Source organism: Monodelphis domestica, chromosome 2 (assembly GCF_027887165.1).
Source record: "Monodelphis domestica isolate mMonDom1 chromosome 2, mMonDom1.pri, whole genome shotgun sequence".
Classification (NCBI taxonomy): Eukaryota; Metazoa; Chordata; class Mammalia; order Didelphimorphia; family Didelphidae; genus Monodelphis; species Monodelphis domestica.
The window spans coordinates 510,816,923-510,839,493 of record NC_077228.1 but is presented as its reverse complement, the minus strand read 5'-3'; the positions used below and the strand labels follow the sequence as shown (position 1 = coordinate 510,839,493).

Genomic DNA, 22,571 nt, shown 5'->3' with positions numbered 1-22,571 from the left:
GGGTGATGGGGGCTGCAGAGGGTCAGCTTGACCAGGCTTTGTGCCATTCCCCTGCCCAGTTGGAAAGGTTTCAGAGAACAGATAGTGGCATCTCTTTAATTAAGTGCAGAATTTGTTCCTCTGGGCTTCTTTCTACTTGACTAGCAAAACTCAAGGGGATAGGGGAAGCCTAGTCACTCCTGACTGGCCAGAGGGCCTGGTGGGACAACTTTGGGAAATGAGGCGGCTGGGTGTGCTGTTGGCTGCTGGAGGGAGGCTGTTGTTCATTTGTCGTTATTAATCTTTTGTCTTTCTTCCTTCCATGCCCTAACCTTGGAGCAGTTATTACAGTAAGTATCTGTTAAGGGTCTATAATGTGTAATGGAGAGAGAGAGCAAGAGAGAAGTAAAGGAGAGAGGAGAGAGAGAAATCTACAAATAAGGAAAAGAGAAAGGCCAATGGATGGGTGGTTTTTGGAGGAGGAAGGCTCAATCCTCCTGGGACCTTTCCATAATGATTAATGTGTTAATTGGCACAATTACTCCTTGGTTAAGCTGCATTGGCATTTGGATTTACAAGCTGAGGCCATTCTCAGTGAGTGGGCACAGGAGACTAGAGCTGGGTTTCATCATCAGAGACCTTGTTTTCAACTCAAAGGGGTCTCCCATGTCAAGTAGAGCCTCACCTTCCCTTGGGCTTGTGCCCTCACTCACAGTATTGGCGTCAAGTCTAGTGGACTGAAATTTGTCTTCCTCCTCCCTTGCCAGTGAGTTTGTGACTCGGAGCCAGGACTGGCCTTTGGCAACATTATCAAGTGGCCAAAGTCTGTTTTGTGTAGCCCCAGCTCCATGCATAGCAAGCATCCTTTCCCCTCCCAGGTGCCTCATTCTCCTGTGGGCAGTCCAGTACACTCAATGCCCACTCAGGTCTTGGTGACTTAATGTGTCCCCCAGAGCGAGTCTTCCTCGTTCCTTTTCCCACAGCCCTCACATTACACTGTCCCAAGCACATATGGAGTCCTCCCATTGGTCAGTCCTTTTCTGGGCAGGGTTCTGACTGGGGAGTGACTGTGGGATTTCTGGAGGATGGTCATCACACAGGCCTTGATGTCCTACCCTACTAAAAGATCCTTTGTGTTGTTCTTCCTCATCTGCATTGTCAGAATGAATACATGAAAGATGACTTCCTGATTAAAATTGAAACCTGGCACAAACCTGACCTTGGAACACTGGAAAATGTAAGTACAGCTGTCGAGGACATGTGTGGACCACCAGGCCCCACGTAGGCTTGCCCACTAGGGCCTAGCCACTTGGCCTTACTGCCTTGTCACTCCTCAGGGGATAGCTGATCTTGTCTGGAAAGGGGGCTGCTTCAATGGGCACCTAGTCCTCAGGCCTAAGATTCTTGTAGTTCAAGGATGGCAGAATGTGACCCACAAGGAACTTGCACAACTTCCTGGAAGTCCTTGGGCTGGTTCAAAGCATGACACTAGTGAATTATAGTGATCCTGGGAAAAGACACACGCCCTTTAAAAATGCAGCCCTTTAAAATACCCACTGCCTTCTCAGTGAATGGTGGAGGGCCCGGCAGCGGAGGGAGAGAATTTGGAACTCAAAGTTTTCAAAAACGAACATTAAAAAAAAATGAATGAATGAATAAATGAGTGAATGAATAAATGAATGAATAGATAGATAGATAGATAGATAGATAGATAGAGGGGTAGCTGGATGGCTCAGAGGAGAAAGAGTCAGGCCTAGAAATGGGAAGTCCTGGGTTCCATTCTGGCTTCAGACACTTACTACGTGGGTGACCCTGGAACCAATGCACAGTGTTGATTCTAAGATGGAAGGTGAGGGTTTAAAAACAAAAGTGAAAGACCCCCCCCCCCAAAAAAAAAAATACCCAGAGACCTAGTCAGAGGCTTCATGCAGACAAGTTTAAGGTCTGCAGGGGAGAGGGGGTGATAGTCCTAAGGATTAAAGTGCTCTACAGAGTGAAAGGGTGATGACCTGGGCTTTAATGGTGTCAAAGTAAACATCAGGCCACTCTTTATTTTGGCGGGTTTGCCAGGGAAGCCTCCCCCAGAGGGAATTTCTCTTCTGACATTATTGGCTTTGGGAATCCTTCGTCCTAGTTCTCCATTGGAGGGTGAGGGCTTCTTTGTGTCTTGGGGAAATCATGGACTGAATTGTTTGTATCTTGCAGGTGCACAAACTGGAGCCAGATGTATGGAAACACGTGGAAACTGTTTTTATAGATATTGCAGATCGAAGCCAGGTGCTTAGCAAGGTAGGAAATGTTTTCAGGGATAGAACAAGTGCTTGGCCAGTGGAACCTCTAAGAAGGTGGGGTGGTATAAAGCCTTTTTGAAGCAAGAGAACCACACCCCTTCTTAGTTCCTAAGGTGGGGCCTCTTATGTGTCTCCCTTCCTTCCCTCTCTCCCTCCTTTCTTTCCTTCCTTTTTTCCTTCCCTCTTTCTCTCCCTCCCTCCTTTCCTTCCTTTCCTTCCTTTCTTTCTCTCTCCCTCCCTTCTTTTCTTCCCTCCCTCCCTCCTTTTCTTCCTTCCCTCCCTCCCTTCCTCCTTTCCTTCTTTTCTTTCCTCTCTTCCTTCCTTCTCTCTCCCGCCCTCCTTTTCTTTTTTCCCTCTCTCCCTCCCTCTCTCATTTCCTTCCTTTCTTCCCTGTCTCCCTTTCCTTCTTCCCTCCCTTCCTTCTTCCTTTCCTTCTTTTCTTTCCTCCCTTCCTTCCTTCCCTCCTTCTTTCCCTCCCTCCTTCCCCCTTACCTTTCATCTTAGAGTCAATACTCTATATTACTTCTAAGGCAGAAGAGTGGTAAGGACCAGGCAGTGGGGGTTAAGTGATTTGCCCAGGATCACCCAGCTAGGAAGTGTCTGAGGTACATTGGAGCCCAGGACTTCCTGTCTCCAGGCCCAGCTCTCTCTCCACTGAACCACCCAGTCCTCCCCCCACAATGTGTCTTTCAAATAAGTTCCGGAAGTTCCTTGTTCTTGGCTTGGAATGCTACTAGAGAAGTCACCTGGTCAGATGATATACTGCACACCCTGAAGGTCTTCAGCCTAGGCAGTCATGCTGGCCTGGATTTCCCCAGACCAACTAAGGACACATATTGAGCCTCTGCTCCATGTGGAATACTGTATAGAGCCCCGGGTCCCCAGGAAGGCCAGGGTGGTGATTTCCAAAATGAGGAAGGGAAGATGGGGGATTCGGTTTTAGGAGCAGAATATTAGATAGATAGGAGTGGCAGAGGGGACAGGTAGGTGGCTCAGTGGATAGAGAACCAAGCCTGAAGAAGGGAAGTTCTGGGTTCCAATCTGGCCTCAGATACTTCCTAGCTGTGTGACCCCGGGCAAGTCACTTAATCCTCATTACCTATCCCTTACCACTCTTCTGCCTTAGAACCAATACACACAGTATAGTTTCTAAGATGGAAGGTAAGGTTAAAAAAAAAAAAGACTGGCAAAGCCAAGTCTCCGTCTTCTGTCTTCTGGGCCTTGTTTGGCTCCAGGGATAGGAAGGGCTGTGGACCTCTCCCTCTCTTCTCAGGCAGCAATGGCGCCCTTTGCGCGATACCCTGAGCCCAGGAGGGCAGGGCTTTGTTCCAGCAGCGATGGGTTTATGAAAAGATCTGAGTTCTGCTTTTGGCCCCCCTTGCTTCCTTGAGCCCCCTCCAAGGAGGGAGTACAGGCTTCTAGGGGAGCTCACTGTTAAGTGCCCAGAAGATTCTCAGTTATTCCGTATTAACAGGGATGAAATAATGTTCACGATTCCCCAGAACACAAACCCCCTGTAACTGGCTTCGAAGGCATGCTGTGCCCTTCTCTTTTTCTCTGGGAGACTTGCTCTTTGGGGTGACTAAAGTTCATTTGCATTTCCTGAGTCTCAGTCAGGTGAAAGATGACTTAGAAAGAGCCAGAATTAAAAGCTGACTGGCTAAATCCCTCCCACATGCTCAGGAATTGACTGTTTGCAAACCAATGAAGTAAGAGGGACGATTAATGCACAAGCAATCCATAGTCCGCACTGGGAATACTTTCCATCGTGCACCATTAAAAACGAGTTACGGAAAGCAAGGCAGTGAGATCATGCCCAGAGATGTTTAACCTATGGGCCCTGGGCATGGGCAGTGGAAAGATGATGTCTTTTTAAGCTCTTTGGTCATGGATCTCTATAGGGAAATGTCTGAAATAAACCACAGCAGAAATAATCTCGAGTCCTCTCTCTGAGGCAAGCCTAAATATTTGCGTGTCTCAGCGGGGACGGGACATCCCCCCGCTTTGGCTGGGGGCAGGCGGATGCAGTTGGACGCTGGTCGCCTTCTCTGATGTTGGCTGGGCCTGTTACAGGGTGGCAGGATTGGATGGTGGTGGCCTGGGTGTCAGTTAGGTGGTGCTCTTCCTACTCCCTCCCCATTGCCCATCTCTCTTTCACAGGATTATAAGCAGGAAGAAGACCCAGCAAGATTTAAGTCAGTCAAGACGGGTAGGGGACCGCTGGGTCCCAACTGGAAGGTACCGTTCGCCCTCTCACCACCAGGGGCCCGAGCAGGGGCTGGGTGGGCTGAGGGCTCCGTCTTCCTGGGGAGCCGATCGGGGAATTAGGTGGATTTGGAGGACCTGAGGCTGGGCTGAAGGGAGCCCGCAGGCTGCCCTCTTGGTCACCCGCTTGCCCATGAGTGTTTTCTCTCTGCAGAAAGAATTGGCAAATCAGAAAGACTTACCATACATGTGCGCTTACAAACTGGTGACGGTCAAGTTCAAGTGGTGGGGCCTCCAGAACAAAGTTGAAAACTTTATACAGAAGGTGAGTGGCCGAGGGAGGAGGGGAGCGCGTGAGCATCCCTTGTGTGGGCATCGCCCAAGAAAGGAAGCTCAGGGCTGGCCCCGCTTTAGATCCTTCGAACTGTATTTGGGAGCCGGCAGGGTCATCGTCCCCAACCTGACAGCCTTGACTCGGTGATGTTTATTTATTATCTACGCCAGGGGTCAGGCTGGGTAGGGGGGAAACTGAGGGACAGAAATGGGAGGGAAATGATTGGCTCTGATTAAGCTCAAGGGGAAGCTCAGACATTGGTTCCCTTTCTTAGAAATCCAAAGGCAGGAAGTACTGTAGTCCGAATTTCTCAGGCTCTGGAATCACTGGGTTGGAAAAAAGATAATTGAGGGCAGGCAAGCCTCTGAATCCTGGCTTACTCTTTCCGGTAGGTTAGAGGCCTGCTCCAAGCTGCCTGTCCCCACCTCCGGCCCCTTATGGCTCCGGGATGAGAAGGAAACCCGGTCGAATGCTTTGCACCTTAGCAGGCTTCTGGGGTTTGTCTTTCCTGCCCCTTCTTCATACCAGGAAGCCTCTGCCCTTTGGCACTTGGAGCCGGGAGAGGGGGGAGCCGCGGCTGCTCCTCTGGTATCTAGGGAACGCACCCAGCTGGGACTAGGCTTGGCTTCCCTCCCGTCCCCCACCATCCTGATGGTGTCCCTCTTTGCTCTGGATGTGGAGGACCTGAAGGGAGAGCCCCTGCGGCTCCGGAGGCCAGCCGATAATGAACACAAAGGGATCGGGCCAGGCCCCCCCAAAGTAGATTGTCTGACCCCAGGAAGGAAGAAGGCAGGCGAGAGGAGCGCCTTCTGAGTTTTCAACTTGCCCTTCATTTTTTAGCAAGAGAAGCGTCTGTTTACAAATTTCCACCGGCAGCTGTTCTGTTGGCTTGATAAGTGGGTTGAGCTGACTATGGATGACATTCGCAGGATGGAAGACGAGACCAAGAGACAGCTGGATGAGGTGAGGGGAGCTTAGGGGTGGCTCTGCAACTCGAGGTTAATCCATGGGCTAAATCCAGAGCAGCTGATCGCGGGCACGGACGTCCGGGGTACATCCTCAGGCGCTGCCCTGAGTGGACCCACAGGACCCACTATGGAGGGTCCCGATCCTGGTCTGCCGCAGCTCTGGGCAGGTGGGACGAGTGGAGCAGCGGTTCTCAGGGCGCCCGTGCACGGAGAGCTTTGTCCGCAAGTTCCGGTAAGTTTCCTTCAGCCCAGCCGCCCTCGTCTCTGACTCGTCAGCAAGCGGAGTCGTTCTCCCCTGGGATGTTGGCTTTGGGCGCCTTCGGTCACTTTGGGGGGCGGGGGGGCACACTGTGCCACGTGGGGAGAGCAGACAGCCTGGCGAACAGGAGTCTGGGAGGGCAGGCGCCAGGCCCCGGGGAGCTGGGGCGTCAAGGATGCGGGAGGAATGCTTTTTGTCCCTTGAGGGGCTCCCCGTGAGGGTGAGCTCAGGTGGGGGCAAGGAGACGCTGCTGGGCTCCACAGAGCACAATCCCTGAACAGTTACGTAGCTGTGCTTGTGAGGGGAAAGCCTTTTCTGTCCCCGCTGCCCTGGCCCTGGGAATGCCTCTTCCTTTACCGTCTGGGCCCGGGGGAGCGCCTCCCTTCAGAGCTTGGGCGGCCTCTGTCTCGGCTTGCTTCTCCTGGGCTGGGCTGGTTGAATCGTGCCCCGTGAGTCCCTGGTCTGAGGCCAGCCGTCCTGGTTATTCATTTGACTGCCTCAGGCTGGCTCTTTGCCAGGCTCTGGCGTAGCCTCTATTTCCTTTGCTATTGGGCTCCCTAAAGTTTGGTTTATGACCGTAGTTTCAGGGCTCGTGAGCTCCTAGGCACAAACAGCGAGAACTGCCTTTCTTAGAGCATCAGTTGCCAGTAAGCACTTATTAAGCATTTATATGTGCTAAGTACTGTGGTTAGTAATAAAGAGTAAAAACAATCTCTGCCCTCGAGGAGGATGGAGGAGAGGCCCTAGAGTTGTCTGTTGAGAGCCTTGCTGACTGTGGACAGTTTCAATTTCTATCCTTTACATACATAAGGATATACATGATACATACAAAGAACATACAAGGTAACTTGGGAAAGGCCCCTTGGAGAAGATGGCACTTGAAATGAGTCTTTTTTTTTTTAATTACAATTTTAAAAAATGGGGGCAGCTGGGTAGCTCAGTGGATTGAGAGCCAGTCCTAGAGACGGGAGGTCCTAGGTTCAAATCTGGCCTCAGACACTTCCCAGCTCTGTGACCCTGGGCAAGTCACTTGACCCCCATTGCCTAGCCCTTACCACTCTTCTGCCTTGTAGCCAATACACAGAATTGACTCCAAGACAGAAGGTAAGGGTTTAAAAAAAAACAAAACCCCTTACCTCCTGTCTTAGAAACAATACTGTATATTGATTTTAAGACAGAAGAACATAAGGTCATAAGAACTAGGCCAGGAGAGTTAAGTGACTTGCCCAGGGTCACATAGCTAATGTCTGAAGCCAGATTAGAACCTAAAACCTCCCATCTTCAGGCCTGGCACTCTATCCACTGAGCCACCAAGCTGCCCCCTTGAACTGAGTCTTAAAGAAAGTCAGGGATTCAGGGAAATAGAGGTGACATGACAGAGGGAACATTCCAAAGTGCAAAGGCACGAGACCCCAGAGATGCAGTGTGTCATGTGGAGGGGAAGAATGTGGAAAGCCTGGAGAAGGAGAAAGGGTCCAGGTTATAAAGAGTCTTGAATGCCCCAAACAGGCATTGACATTGGACCCCAAAGTCATAGGGAGCTTAGGGAGTTCATTGGGGCTGGCGTGATATGATTAGGTTGCACTTTAGAAAGATGGAAGGTGGACCGGTGTGAGGAGAGACTTGAGGCAGGGAGACAAGGCAGAAGGCAAGGAAGCTATTGCCGTAATCCAGGCAGGGAGTGAGGAGGATATATGTGCGGAGAGACCCTGAGGTTTGTGGGCCTGGATGACTGGAAAGGTGGTGGAGTGCCCTTGGCAGACCTAGGGAAGAGTTGTTGGGAGTTGAGATGCCCATGTGCCACCCAGTTCCCTGTGTCTTATTGACAAGTTATTGGCGCAGATCTGAAGTGCAGGAGGAAGACTAGGTTTGGCTCTTCAGATGTGGAAGCCATCTGTAGAGAGATCCTTGTGACCCCATTGGAGACAGTGAGGTCACTAGGGAGAAAAGGGGAAGAGAACAGAGCCCTGGGGGGACATCCGTAGGGAGGGGGTTGGACCAAGAGGGAGCAGAATCCAGAAGGAGAAAAGGGAGCCAACTGAAGGGCTGCAGAGAGGTTTAGAAGACAAAGATTGAGAAAAGACCTTGAGGCTTGAAAGTTCATTTCAAAGAACCATCTCATCCTGAGTGGGGAAGTCAGCAGTGGATTGCAGGGAGTTTAGAAGAGAATGACAAGAAGTGAAGTGAATGCGCTGTGTGCAGATGGCTTTTTCTAGGCATTTAGCTGAGAAGGGGAGGAAGAAGAGATACTAGATGATAACTAGAAAAAAAAAAGACCTAATGAGGATTTTTTTCTAGAGTGGGAGAGGATTAGATATGGTTGTAGACCACAGAAGGAACTGATAGTAGAAATTAAGTATTAGAGAATGGTCTGCTAGAGAAGATGAGATGGGATGAAATCCCAAAGGGGCAGCTACGTGATTAAAGAGCCAGGCCGTGATGAAAGATTCTGGGTTGCAAAAATGTGGCCTCACGCGTCCTAGCTGGGTGACCCTGGGAAAGGCACTTAAACTCATTTCCTAGCCCTTACCCCTCTCCTGCCTTGGATCCAAATTCTAAGATTCTGAGAAGGTAAAGGTTTTTTTTAAAAAGCGTTCCTGAAGAGGGGGTGGCATCAGCAAGGAAAAGAGTGAGAGATAGTAGGAGGTGATGTCAGGGATGTGAGATGAGAAGAGGAAGTCACTGAGAATGATCTTAATCTTTTTGGGTCACATGCTAGATGAGATTCTCAATTGAAAAGGTGAACAAAATGGGGTGCTCAGAGAGATTTGAGAGGAGAGATTTGGAACAGCCATTGTGGTGAGTGGGATAGATATTTGATTGGAGGAAATAGAAGAACTGGCCCACTTTAGTTAAGATTAGATTACATAATCTGTAGTTCCTGTTCCATTCAACAGGATGTGAGTAGGAGCAAAGGAGTCTCATTTGGGGGGTAATGCCAGGTTGGGGTTCAACAACGAGTCGTTGCTGATAGAACTAAGGAGCAGGAAAATCAAGAGCTGAGAGTAGTATAGGGCTGAACGGTTTCCTCAAGGTGTGGTTGGGAAGGGTGGTAGATGGCCTAGAAGAAGGGAGGAGGGATGGAGATCATGATGAGGACAAAGGGTAGGGTTAGAAGTGCTAAGGTGTAGAGCTATGGAATTAAAGAAAATTAAGACCAGAGGAAGGAATAGTAGAATGTGAACACAGGACCCTCATGGGTGATGATGGCAAGATGAAGAGCGTTGCTATCTCTAGATGAAACCGAGATGGGACTTGAGTTGATAAACCGAGGAACTAGGAAGTATGGGGATATTCGAAGGAACACAAGGACGTTTGTCCAAGACCCCTAGTATGAGAGCAAGATGGTAGTCAGGAGGGGGCCCGTGAGTCAGATGGGGAACATCTGGGTGCTCACTAGATAATGACTACCAGCGTGGTGGTGGTGACTTTGGAGAGATTACTGAGTGATGTCCACTGGCAGGGGCAAATGAGCATTAGGAGTACTGATGCCCCTTCTGGAGCTAGGTGTTATTGCCAAAGGACGGCAGGCTCAAGAGGAAGTCTAAAGTGAAAGGGAGTGCTTTGGTTATTGGGCAGGAACTTCAGAAGCTGGTGGAGCTGAACACTGGCATTTGGGAGGGTTGGGGGGAGAAGAGGAACAAACATTTGTGAAGTTCCTGTTATGTGCCAGACACCAAGCTAAGTGCTTTAATGATTATTATTTCATTTAATCTTCACAACAACCCTGGGAGGTAGGTGCCATCATTATCTCTGTTTTCTAGATGAGAAAACTGAGGAAAACAGAGATTAAGTGACTTGCTCAGGGTCATACAGCTAAGTGTCTGAGCCTGGAATTGAACTCAGGTCTTCCTGACTTTGGGCTAGCACTGTATCCACTGTGCCATCCAGGTATCTCTAGATGAAGATGTGGAAACACACAGCTGGGGCTGGGGGTTCTTTGGTAGTTTGGGGGCTCCTCATCACTGGATGGACAGTGCGAGAGGGGATGGGAGCATGCAAACATGGGAACAAGGCAAGGCGATGTACCAGTGAATGGCAGGAAGTCTTCTGGCCAAGTTACAGCAGGAAAAGGTCTCCTCGGGGTTGCCTTGTGGTAGCTGCAGTCCATGTCCTCGGACTCCTCTCCGTGACTGTAATCCCTCTGGCTGACATTCCAGCCCGGCCAGACCCCAGACGCCAGAGCCCAGGCTTGAGGCCTTAGACGAAATCGCGTCATTAGAATTACACGCCAGTGTTGCCAGAAGCTGGGGTTGGGCGTGCCTGGCAGCCTGCTCCTCTGGGCAGGAGTCTTGGGACTCCTGGAGCTGAGAGGACCCTCCCGAGGCTCTCACTGGTGCTCCTGCCTTCAGGCACAACCAGGAAAAACCGTCCCAAACAGATGAGAACTGATCCTTCTTAATGACGGCCAGAGGATCCAGTTCGCCCACTTTTTTGTGCCCTATCCAAGTGGGTGTCAGCGCCATGTTGAGAAAGCTCTTCCTTTAACTCCTGCTGCTGCATCCGTGCCTGGTTCTGCGGGTTCCCTCCACAGTAAAGATGAGCAAGCAAGGGGCACGTCCGTGAGGCCCTCTTCTTGGGGGTCTTAGAGTGAGCCCCAGCCACCGGCTCTCTGCATTTGTCGTAGAGGAGAGACGTCGCCCTGCTCTGCTTGCCCCTAGGAGGGAAGAGTCGGGACCAAAGGAGACAAGACAGAACGAGAAGACACATGACCCGCTCAGCACCACCTAGCGAGTTAATGATTGGAAGCTCCAGCAGAGGCCTAGAGTGGCGCACCCACCAGGCTTTAAGACTCCAAGCCTGGGACCACAGGCAAAGGCCTAGCGCCCCACTTGGCCCGCCAGCACGAGGCCAGGCTCTCCTTCCCGGGATAGCTTCTGGCTGTACCTCCTACCCTGCCCTCTTGGGATATAACTTCGGTGCCTTGGGTCGTTTCAGAGCAGTCCCCGGGGCCCAGAGCTTCCAGGCTCCCTGGTGTTTGGGGAAACTGCAAGACCCTAGAATTTAGAGGCTCCGGCCACGGGCGTGCGCCTAAACGCCCAAGCACAGCCATTCAGAATCGGTATCCCTCAAACTCAGGGTTCCTATTGCCAGGGCCCTTTCCATGATGACATCCGGAGCCCTCTCTTCAGTTATTACAGATTTCCTTTCCTCTTCAGTCTCTTAGCAAACTTTCTATCTTGCTGCCTAAAGAGAAAGTTAGTGCCCCAAAGAAGAGATCAATCACGTCCCTGCCTCCCCTTTTCAGAGCTTGTTGCTCCCACTCTTTGTTCCTTGCTGCCCCTTCTCTGCCAGCATCACTCAGAATCCTTTCTCTGAGGTTCTCACTATCCAGCTACATTATGTCTTGGATCGGTTGGCTTCTAGGTCATGCTTCCCTCTTCCCTTCTTCTTTTTTTTGCCTTAATTTTTTTTTTACTTTCTTTTCTAGTATCAATTCTAAGACAGAAGGACAAGGGCTAGAGAAGTGGGGTTAAGTGACTTGCCTAGGATCACACAGCTAGGAAGTATCTGAGGTCAGAGCTGAACCCAGGTCTTCCCCTCTCCAGGCCTGGCTCTCTATTCAGGGTGCTACCTAACTCCCCCATCCCATTTCTTCTTTTAATACTAGTCATCCACAAGTGGAGTGGCCTAATCCCAGTATTTTCTCTTTCTAGGTTTCACCCAAATCATTGACTCTTCCCTTTTCTTTCTCTCCTTTTCACTCTTCCTGTTTATTCAGACCTCCGAAGCGGATCATTACTTTGCTTTTAACTGTTCCCTTTCCAAATCTATCTTCTTTCTATCTTTTTCCTTATAAAGTATTTCAGCACTAAATTGTGTGTATGTGTATGTGTTCCACTTTTTTTTTTAACCTGGGTCAGGTAAAACTGAGATTTATGAAATACCGAGTGCCCTCCTTTTGCATATCCTTTGGATTTCCCCTGATCATGAGAAGTCGGTAAGTATCTCCTTCTTTCTCATTTCTTCTCTAACACATTCATTTCCTCCTCCCTTTATTCCCTCTCATAAATCAAACAAAATAGCATTGGCTTTTCCCTTTCTGTTACCTACATATCCAATCAATTGCTCACTCCTGGCTGTTCTACTTTTGTGGCATTTTCTCACATCTGCCTCCTTTTGTGCGCTCACACAGGCTCCCTCCCAATTCAGGCCCTCGTCCCCTCTTGGCTGGATTACTATAATAGTCTCTTAATTCGCCTCCTGGCTTTGTCTCTCTCCTTCTCCATCCATCGTCCACAAGGCGACCAAAATAGTCCTCCAACATCACAAGTCTGATCATGTCATTGCTCCACTTAGAAATCTCCAGCGGCTCTCCATCGCCTATAGTATAAGATACAGATAGCTGTTTGTCTCACATCACCCAAAGGGGCCCGTGAAACTGGAAAGATCCAAGAATGCATCTGCAGAAATGCAGCCCAAATCATGTGTGCACCCAAGTATCAAACAAAGGCTTGAGGCACAAAGATTCCCTTGGAAATGGGATTATGAAGGCGACTCAGGCCCAGGTCACTGTCAACAGAAATTACAGGAGGGTTGTCTTTAAAAAAATTTTCATTTTATTTTTTCAATTCTATATAAGAACAATTTTTGACAATTGTTTTCTGACATTTTGTGGTTCAGATTCTCTCCTTCCCTCCCTGCCCTACCTCTCCCCGAGGTGGTAAATGGTCTGATAAGGTCATCCCAGTGCTTTCATGCAGTATGTATTTCTACCTTTTCCGTGCTACGATAGAAGACATATCACACATACAATAAAAAAACTCATGACGGAAATAAAGGGAAAGGTGGTATGCTTTGATCTGCAGTCAGATCCCAGCGGTTCCTTCCTTGGCTGTGAATAGCATTTTTTATCGTGAGCCCCTTGGGGTTATCTTGGGACCTTGTTTTACTGATCATAGTTTAGTTCCTGAAGGGCTCTTTTTAAGGAGCTCTGATGTAGTGATCAACAGAGATTATGCAAGGAAATGGAAGAAACTATAATGTCTGACTTCAGGCTATAAATGCTGAGCACCTACTGAATATCTAGCAACTAGAATTACTTATTGAGAGTAGTTAGGTGGCACCGTGGATAGAGTGCCAGGACGTCAGTCAGGAAGACTTATCTTCTGCGTTTCAATTCTGAGAACCCCACCTATAAGCTGGAACCAGACCATTTTCCCCAACTAGATTTACCAGCAGTTGTCCATTTGAGCCATACCCAAAGTGACCACATCATTTAGTTCTCTCCAAGCTGCATCAAATAAAAAAGGTTTCAAAATTCAGGTACATGGCAAAGGGGATCAAAGGCACGTGGGAGCAGGATGGGCGGCATAGCCTCTCACTTCCAGAGTTATCCCAAGGACACTTTCAGCCACCAAAAAAAAAATCTATTTTCTCTGCCTCTGCAAGAGTTCAAAGAACATTAAATATAAAAGAATGAGAGCTCCAGGCTATTTCTGTCTGTCTCACATTGAAAAAGTGGAGAAAAGTAAGATCATAACTAGCATAAGACATTCAAGTTTGCAGATAACTGACACATCATCTCATTTGGGTCTCATAGCAAACCTTGGCATAGGTACCACAGGTTTTATTATTTTTATTTTACAACTGAGGGGCTGGGGCTAGAGAGACTAGGGATTTACCTCTAACCACACGGCAAATATCAGAGGTAGGATTTGAACTCTTACCTTCCTGACCCCAAGTTAAGCACCACTGGACTATACTGCCTTTTTTTTTTTTAAAGCTCTTAAAATGTGTCTTGGAATTAATACCAAGTATTGATTCTAAGGCAGAAGACCAGTAAGGGCTAGGGAATTAGGGGTCAAGTGACTTGCCCAGAGTTACCCAGCTAGGAGGTGTCTGAGGCCAGATTAAAACCCAGGCTTGGCTCTCTGTCCATTGAGCATCTAGCTGCCCCTGTCGTGCTTTTTTTTTTTTTGTAAGGTCTTTCATATTCTAACTCTCATTTAATTTTCAGCATTATTCCAAACTCCAAAGTGCATTAGTAATTAGTGATTACTTCTATGGGATGAGTTCAGAAAATGGAACAAATTCAGCATCCGTTAGAGAGAGAATCAATCAGCAAAGATATGCCTAAGTTCATGGATACCTTTTAGATGTACCTCCTGTGAATGTTAGAGGGAACCTAGACTTAAAGCTCATCATTAAGTTTTTCTTCCATCTCAGTTTTTCCTTTGTTGTTACTCTAAATGGCATGTCTTTTGTCTTCTTCATTCCTCTGATAGGAATGCTTTAAGGTGTGTAAATCCCCTCCTTTACACCTAACATAAACATGTGGGCAGCTGCTGTTATCATCCCTATTTTATAGATGAGCAAACTGAGGTTAAGTGACTTATCTAAGGTCACCTAGCTGGTAAGTATCCGAGGCATGATTCTATCTAGTCTTCCTGATTCCAAGTCCAGCCTTCATCCAGCATGTCACATGATAATCTTGTTTCCTCTTCTGATCCCTTTCCATGAAGGTTTTGGATAGTCCTCCATTGTAGAGCTCAGCACTTATCTTACTTAACACTTTATGGAGGGTTGATGGAGCTCTGGGTCTTCAGGTTGGGCCTTTTTGGTGAACTCGGGTTGGGGTTGTCTATTTGCCTCTCTCTGATGGCCCACATGTTCCCTGGTGCCTGGAAGCCTATATCCACCGTAGTGTCCTTTTTATTGGTGAGTACATCTCCTGTTGGCCATCTTGGCCATTTGTCTTGCCATTGGACTTTGATGACTGTGGAAGAGAGCGTGAGGCCTACTACGTCTTTGTGTAACTCTGCTTGACTTAAATCTGGGTTAAGTCAGTCAAAAGACTCCCAAAGACAACAGCCAACCAACCTTCTTACAACAGTCTCCTGTTGTAAGCTTTAGGAGCCCTCTCTGTACCGGGCCCAATGGACGTAGAAAGTGTCTTTACAGTGAAGTTCTAGACAAGTCCCTCCTCAGTTTCCAGGCTGGCATGATGGGGCTCTGTTGGTTTCATTCCTTTCTTTCCTAGCCAGTGGAGGAGGATGACTTCTCCTGGCTTGCTAACTTCTGAGTCTTAGGCAAGCCTACCTGGGCCCTAGGACCAACGTCAGGTAAACTTGTAGCACATCCTAAGGAAGCCCCAGAACCAGAAGTTTGTAGGGATGGGCTCCCACAGAGGATGGCCCTGGTTCTTTTTTTCTCTCCTGTGACTCTTGCTGACTTGGACCAAACTTTCCAGCCAATGGTACTTGGCCAGTGAGAGCTTAGAATCTTGAAATTGACTGAGCTGGAGGCTCCGGCCAATGGCGTTCTGATCTGTCTCCTCATCTCATGTTCCTTACGGTCTGTTTCAACATTCACTTCCCTCCAGAAAGTCTTCTCTAATTGGCTTTAGTTGATGCTGTTGACTCTTCCTTGGCATTCTCTTGGAAGTATATTAATCGGCCTGTGTATGGTCCGTCTTCCCAACTACAAAATAAGTGCTTTACATTTCTCATATTCGTTATCTCCCATATTAGTGAGGCAACTCCGCCTCACTTACATCCAGTTCTCTCAAGACCTCACTCTGTGGCATCACTGATTCTCTTTGAAACAAAAGACAAACAACACCTCCTAGGCACGATATCTACTGGGCGCTCAATAAATAAACATTCAACTGACTTGCCATTCAAACAAATTCCTAAAACAAATTTAGGATATCTCGGAGTTGGCCCTGTGTTCTTTGTCCTTCGATCAGAGCTTCACGTGTGATCGTTCAAAGCCTTGTTCTGATTTGTTTACAGAAATCCAGTTACACTGTTGCCAGGGCTTCCATTGAGGTACCCCCTTCTTGGTGGGGAACACAATAGGCTTATCCTGCTGTCCTCAGAAGAGGCCTTCTGTCATTCAGAAAGTTGGGACTTGGCGTTTTGGGGGGTGGGGATAGGGTGAGTAATTATTTTTATTACTTGGTGTTCTAAGAATGTTCATATCCTGGTCTGTTTCCTGGTTCCTGTGAACTAGATTTGTTTGATCTTTAAAAAGATGCCATAAGAAAGAAGCTCCTCCTCCCAGCATCTCGCTTTCCTTGGAGGAACTTTTATAAAGCCCTGAGAGTGAGATGTAGAGACCCAAACCAAGCTCCTTGTCCTCAGTGTGGGAAAGGAAAAACATGTAAATATGCAAAATGATCAGAAAGCCCAGCCTAGGAGATGGCCAAAGGCCAGGAGCGGAAAGACCAGTTCTGACTTATGCAGAGTGAGGAGTCGGGGGTTTCATGGGGAAAATGGGACGTTGGGATTGGGCTATGCACGATGTTTAGGGATACTGAAAAATGAGGCTTCTAAGAGGGCATTTGGATTAGAAAGGCTTTAGAGACAAGGCTGAGGAACTCATGGCGGTGTGAGGGATCTCTGTAGAAGCTGAGAACATTAGAAATAATATTAACAATGACTCAGTTCTGTGACACCTGTAGGTTTACAAAGCCCTTTCCTTCCAGCTCTGTAAAGGAAATATTCCAAGTATTATGACCCCTATTTCCCAAATGAGGAGACTGAAGGGCCAAACAGGGCAGTTGTATGATGCTTGCCAGGATCTCCAGGGCAACACAAAATGACTGAAGGAAATGGAAAAACCACCAGAAAGAATTGTCCCTCTAGAGACCAAACTAAAAAGTCTTAGCTGAGCAGTTAGGTAGCACAACTGATAGAGCACCAGACCTGGAATTAGGAGGATCTGGGTTCAAATGGCCTCAGACACTTCCTAACTGTGTGATCCTGGGCAAATCACTTAATCTTGATTGTCTAGCCTTTGCTGATCTTAGATCTGGTTCTCACGAACTTGTATTTCAGGCTAATTGGTGTCCTTTGCAGTCCTATGTATTTTATCTAAAAACCTGATTCTGGGGGCAGCTGGGTGGCTCAGTGGATTGATGGGGGTCCTGGGTTCAAATGTGGCCTCAGACACTTCCCAGCTGTGTGACCCTGGGCAAGTCACTTGACCCCCATTGCCTAGCCCTTACCACTCTTCTGCCTTGAAGCCAATGCACAGTATTGACTCCAAGACGGAAGGTAAGGGTTTAAAAAAAAATAAAAACCTGATTCTGAGAAGGGCTCCCTTGACTTCATTGACCTGTCTGTCCAAGGATTCCAGGACCTACCGAGAGAACTTTTGTCTGAAGGAAAAGCCAGAGGCATGTGTGTTTGAGTTCCTGCATAGTGGATGTGACCAAGTTAAAGGGTCTAAGAAGAGCTCTCAAAGCAGGAGCCTCGAGAGGACCTTTGTGAGGGTGCTTAGAACATGGCTGGAGGATGAGAGCAGCCTGACAGGAGAGGCCTGGACCTCTGTGGCAGAGGGTAGCTGCCCTTGGTAAAATGCACCGGCTCATCCCTGAGTTCTCAGCTGTGTACCAGACTGTTCAGCCCAGGCTATTTGACATGACGACTTTTAGAGGGGATCCTGGAGAGGGGAGAAGGGGTGGAATTTGTGGGAAATTTCTTCCAATAGGTGAAATCTTTTTTTTTTTTGTCCCTCTCTTCCAGATGAGAGAAAAAGATCCTGTGAAAGGAATGACAGCAGATGACTAATGCCATCCCTTCCCCTCAGCACTGTAGGTAACAAGTTTTCTTCTTCTACAGGGCTTGGAAGCTAAGGTGAAAACTTGGGGTCATAAAGGCCTGATTAATCCTTTGGGGGATTAGATAAACTTCTTTCTGATAGCAGCAGTGATGCCATCGCCAAACTCGTGACCCCTGGATCTCAGATTTTATTGAAAGTGTTTACGAATTTGGGTACTTTTTTTTTCTTTCAAGAATCCCACAGGAAAAGGAAAGTTCTGGATAGTTGATACATGATAGACAATGGCCCAGAAAAGAAACATTGGTTCCACTCTACCTCTGTTGGAAAACCACTTGGCACTTCCATCTCTCCGTCCCCAGATCCCCCCAACCTGCCAGGCTCCCCATCAGTCTATCCTTAGATTGTAATGAATGTCCTTCTCTCTTTCCATACAAAGTAGACCCAAGCAAAGTAAAAAAACGTAATGTTCAGTCAACAAGGGGTGGCAAATGTCTGCGCCATTTCCAACATCTGAACAGTGGAGCTTTCCGTGACATTTCCTGGTGATAGCTCAGACACTTGTCATTTCTTCCTTTTTAAAAAAATATTTTTTTAAACCCTTACCTTCTACCTTAGACAGAAGAGAAGTAAGGGCTAGGCAATGGGGGTTAAGTGACTTGCCCAGGGTCACCCAGCTAGGAAGTGTCTGAGGCCAGATTGAAACTCTGGACCTCCCATCTCCAGGCCTGACTTTCTGTCCACTAAGGCACCTTGCTGCCCCAACACCTGTTATTTTAGCCCTGTTTCTATGCCTTGGATTCTGCCTAAGTAGTTTCTTCCTTCAGTCTAGATCTTTTGGCCATTTGGAAGTGATCTGTCATTAGGAGAGACAGTCTAAAATAATGGCTAGAGATCTGGTCTGAAGAGTCTGGAGGATTTGGGGAAGTCCCCCTTCACCCCCTTCTTTGTCCCAGCTGTGTGACCCTGGGCAAGTCACTAAACCTCTCAGGGCCTCACGTTCCAGGGAAGGTACTGGTTTGCATTGGTAGGGGAAGGGTCCCACAGAGAGCACCCTCCACTGGCAAAATCTGAGGTCTGGTCAGAAATCCCACATCGCAGTAGCTGTCTCTAAGCCCCTTCTGGGTTTCTTCTATTTGGGTGGAAATTGTAGGTTCTGACTCTGGTAGAAACCCCTTTCTCAGAGCCAAAGTTTCTCTATTGAAAATCTTGCATCTGAGAAATACGGAAATAACAGACCAGTTACTGCCTGGATAGAGGGGAAAGGGAGGGAGAGACTCGCAACTGAAAAATGTCGGAGAACAATCCAAGAATTCTGCCTGCAGTTGAAAAAAGGAAAGGGAAAACCCGTATCATCCACGGCCCAGTTTGGCCTTGGTAGAAAGAGATAAACTTTGATGCTGCCTGCTCTCATTGGGAAAGCGAGGGGCCTCCGAGAGGCTAAGAGATGCCCTTCTCTTTCTCTCCCTGCTTCCCCCTTAGAAGTGGTTTTTCTGGGGGCAGCTGGGTAGCTGAGTGGATGGAGAGCCAGGCCTAGAGACGGGAGGTCCTAGGTTCAAATCTGACCTCAGACACTTCCCAGCTGGGTGACCCTGGGCAAGTCACTTGACCCCCATTGCCTAGCCCTGACCACTCTTCTGCCTTGGAGCCAATACATGGTATTGATTCCAAGATGGAAGGTGAGGGTTTAAAAAAAAAAAAGTGTTTTTTCTGGGAGCATAAAGCCTAGGATCTTGGTGTAGAGTATATGGGGGGTGCAGTAGGCCTGGCCCCTGCTTGGGCCAGGGCTCCATGTGAGCCTGGGGGCTCTTTCTCCCCAGATGCATCTTTCACTAAGTGGCGTAGGGTACACTTGTGGTTTCCCTTTCTGCTTCCTTAATCATTGTATTTTTTTTCCCTAGTTTTGCAAGACAGTGGTCAGCAGGAAGGCCCAGCAGCTCCACCCTCCTGAGAGACAGGCCATCTCCGGACCCAGCCTTTCTGTGCCTGCTTGACAGGCGATTTCCAACCCCTCGTAGCTAATTCTAGATGCCCTTTAATATTGTGAACAAATAGACCGTCTGGTATTACTAAGCACACGTGTGCGGGAGCCGGCGCCTGCCTCTGAGACGTGTGGCGTGTAGGGCGCTGGATCAACAGCTCCTCCCTCCTCTTTCCATTGTGTTCTGACCCATTTCCATGTGGCCCCTCTTTCCAAGTGACATTTCTAGCTGAAATAGCTGTCTTTTGTGATGTGATTTAAATGATTTAAGTTTGTCTGTTTTAAACCTGGGATAAACTGAGGCCTCTTGTGCCCTGGCCAGACCCTCATGATTCTGAGTGCTAACCTGGGGAGAAAGAAGCTCTCGGGTGGATTGATTGATTTCTCTCTTCCTCTTTCCCGGTCCCTGCCCTCGCACCCCGGCTCTGGTCCCCGGAATGGCAGTGCAGCTTCGAGACTCTTAACATTTGCTTCTGGCATCCCAGTATTCCGGTGCTTTGTACCAACAGTAGCCAAGGCTTAGTTAGCCGGTTGCAGTTTAGGAGCAAAGCCCAGCCCAGCCCTAGGCACCAGCACCCGGAATCCCTCTCTTTGGAGGCACCTGATAGCTTCTTACACCATTCTGTGACTCACTTTGTATGCATCGGCTTGCAGAGCCCATCACGTGGCTGTCGAGTCTAGAGCTGCAGGGCCCTGCCCTATTTGGCCCACCCTTGTGACGAGATGCCACCTATGAGAAGTGACCCCTTGGGGTGCTATCTACGCCTGTGCCCTGCCTCCCAGTCAGGCTGGTGCTTCTGTTGAGCAATAATCCCATGTTCTCTTGGATCCCTCGTCCCTGGCTCTGAGCCTGGCTACGATGCAGAGTCCCCATCTTTTCCAGCTGCATGCAAAAAAGCCCCCTTTGCCCTAAAGCTTCTGTAGTCGTCTCATCTGCCAGGGCTGCTGGAGAGGGACTAGGAAGAAAGGGCCCTGAGGCCCAGGCCTTCATTTTCCCCTGCTGAGCTCTGCTCCAGATCGTCCCATAGGGCCAGAGGGGCACCTCTGTCCCACACTCCGTCCGGGTGGGCCTGGTGAGGAGAGGTAGCCTCTAGCCAAGCTGGCCCTCCAGGCAGTCCTGAGCATAGGGCTCTTCTCTTCAGTTAGCCAGCCGCTGGAGTCTCCTCCTCCTCCTCCTCCTCAGCAAAACCTGACAGGACTCTCATCCTAGCCAAGGGCACATACCAGAAGCAGCTGTGGTGGCACCATTTCTCCAAAGCTGCTCCAGTCATCAGTGTTCCAAGTCCATGCTGCCCCGGGCTCGCACTGCCGAAGAGAGAGGCAGGATCCCCAGCAGGGAGGAGGTAGTTTGTCTGCGGGTCTCTGTTAGTTTGCTTTGCCTTACTCATTTCTAAGTGCAATAAAAGGAGTGTAGGACTTCACCTTTGACTCTGGTGGACCCTTCTCTGGGACCCTTCTGGGGAAATGGGGTAGGTAGACACAGAGCCAATGGAGCTGAAGCACAGATCCTGGGTTAAAAAAAAAAGAGTTTCTATTGGCCATTTTCAAGCGTCCTTTGGCTTCAGGAGCTGTCCTGGTGTAGACACTTGGCCTCTGACCTTGGTAATCACCCAAGTCCGGCAGCTTCCTCGTTATGGGTCCCCTGGATAAATAACTGAGTGTTCCAATTGGTCCTTTGTGTGCTGACTACATGGTGAGTCAGGGGAGAGTTCTCTGTGGGGCGGGGAGAAATTGTCAGTGTTGCCCTAATCATTCTCTTACTATTAGCCATATTTGTGCTTCAACAACAGTTTTCTTCCTTCTGCCTTCATCTGGAAGGTGGAATCTGTATATCTGTCCTCTCTGAGGAAAGACTGACATTCAAAGCTAATGAATGTTTACACATTTTCAGTCAGGAAAGGCACAAAGGAGAAAATCCTTCAAATACCAGTCTTGCCAGCTTCTAAATAAGATCAATGCACAAAACCTGAGATCCTCCTGAGATTTTTGCTTTCTTCCTACCTCCTCCTTGTCTGTACCCCTCCTATAATTTTAACCCACAGTGAAAGCATTCTGAAGATCTAGGCTGGAGAATCCCATAGGATTTGCCCTGATCTAAAACCCTAGAAAAGGGAGGCCAAAGCTTACCCTTCAGATGATGGTGATGGTGGTGGTGTTGCTGGGTGTTGGTGTTTGCTTCTCTAAGACCCCACCTCTTTGTCCAGCCTCCCCATCTCCCTGGCCCTGCTCCCAACCTGGCTAAAAGCTCTTTGAGAGGCTTGGTGCCAGGGGTGTTATACCCGAGGATGTACTCTTTGGCTTCAGACGAGCTGCTACTATTAGATTTCCAGCACTGCAGCTGCAGCAAGACCATCCTTGGTAGGGTAGCCCCAAGCCTGGGTGCTGTCCTCCCGCATTTCAGTGGAAGGGAGGTGTTGATGATAGTTGTTATCTCTGGCACTCATTCACCTTCCTGGGTTCTTAACTGCTCTGCTGGGACCCCCTGACGAACATGTTTTGGTTGGTTCCTAGTGCTATTCCTTTTACAAAAAAAAAAAAAAACTTTGTAGAATTAACTAGATTACCTTGTTGTTTCTTTAATGTGAGTTTGTGCCTTTTTGTCTCCTAATCTTCCAATACAGGTATATTGGGGGAAAAAAGTCTAATAAAATCATAGACACAGCTCTCTGGAGTCCAGATTGTTGGTGGTGTCCTCACATGAAAGTTCTTGTAAATGTTTTGCAAATGAAATCCATTCAGAATCATGCTGCTATTAGACTTCTCTTCTAATATGCAAAGGTTCCTGGTGAAATATGTATACTTGTTTTTTTTTTTTCAAACAGGATCCTATTTTTCCATTGATTTACATTATAAATCGAAATGTTTATTTTTTATTCCGACCCAACTTCTGGTAGTTGTGGCTTCTAAGATTTTTAGCCCTGAGTGTCTTTTTATTCCTCCTCACCCCTAAAAAGGAATTCTGCTGTCAATTCTTCCTAAAACAGTCCCTAACTTATTGGGTTGATTTTGATTTTTCAAACATTTCCGGACAGGTAGGGTAGTGTTA

At 48.3% G+C, this 22,571-nt stretch overlaps 1 protein-coding gene across 1 annotated transcript in view; it reads left to right on the top strand.

Annotated features, from left to right (window-relative positions):
- PITPNA (phosphatidylinositol transfer protein alpha) overlaps positions 1 to 20,946 on the top strand; it is a 39,942-nt gene extending 18,996 nt beyond the window's left edge. Inside the window, exons 5-12 of the mRNA XM_003340522.3 lie at positions 322 to 329; positions 1,142 to 1,216; positions 2,185 to 2,268; positions 4,431 to 4,508; positions 4,690 to 4,800; positions 5,650 to 5,772; positions 17,511 to 17,578; positions 19,446 to 20,946. Of these exons, the coding sequence (XP_003340570.1) occupies positions 322 to 329; positions 1,142 to 1,216; positions 2,185 to 2,268; positions 4,431 to 4,508; positions 4,690 to 4,800; positions 5,650 to 5,772; positions 17,511 to 17,555 (524 nt within the window). The 3' untranslated portion in view covers positions 17,556 to 17,578; positions 19,446 to 20,946. The remainder of the gene's footprint in view (positions 1 to 321; positions 330 to 1,141; positions 1,217 to 2,184; positions 2,269 to 4,430; positions 4,509 to 4,689; positions 4,801 to 5,649; positions 5,773 to 17,510; positions 17,579 to 19,445) is intronic.
- Positions 20,947 to 22,571: the final 1,625 nt, after the last annotated feature.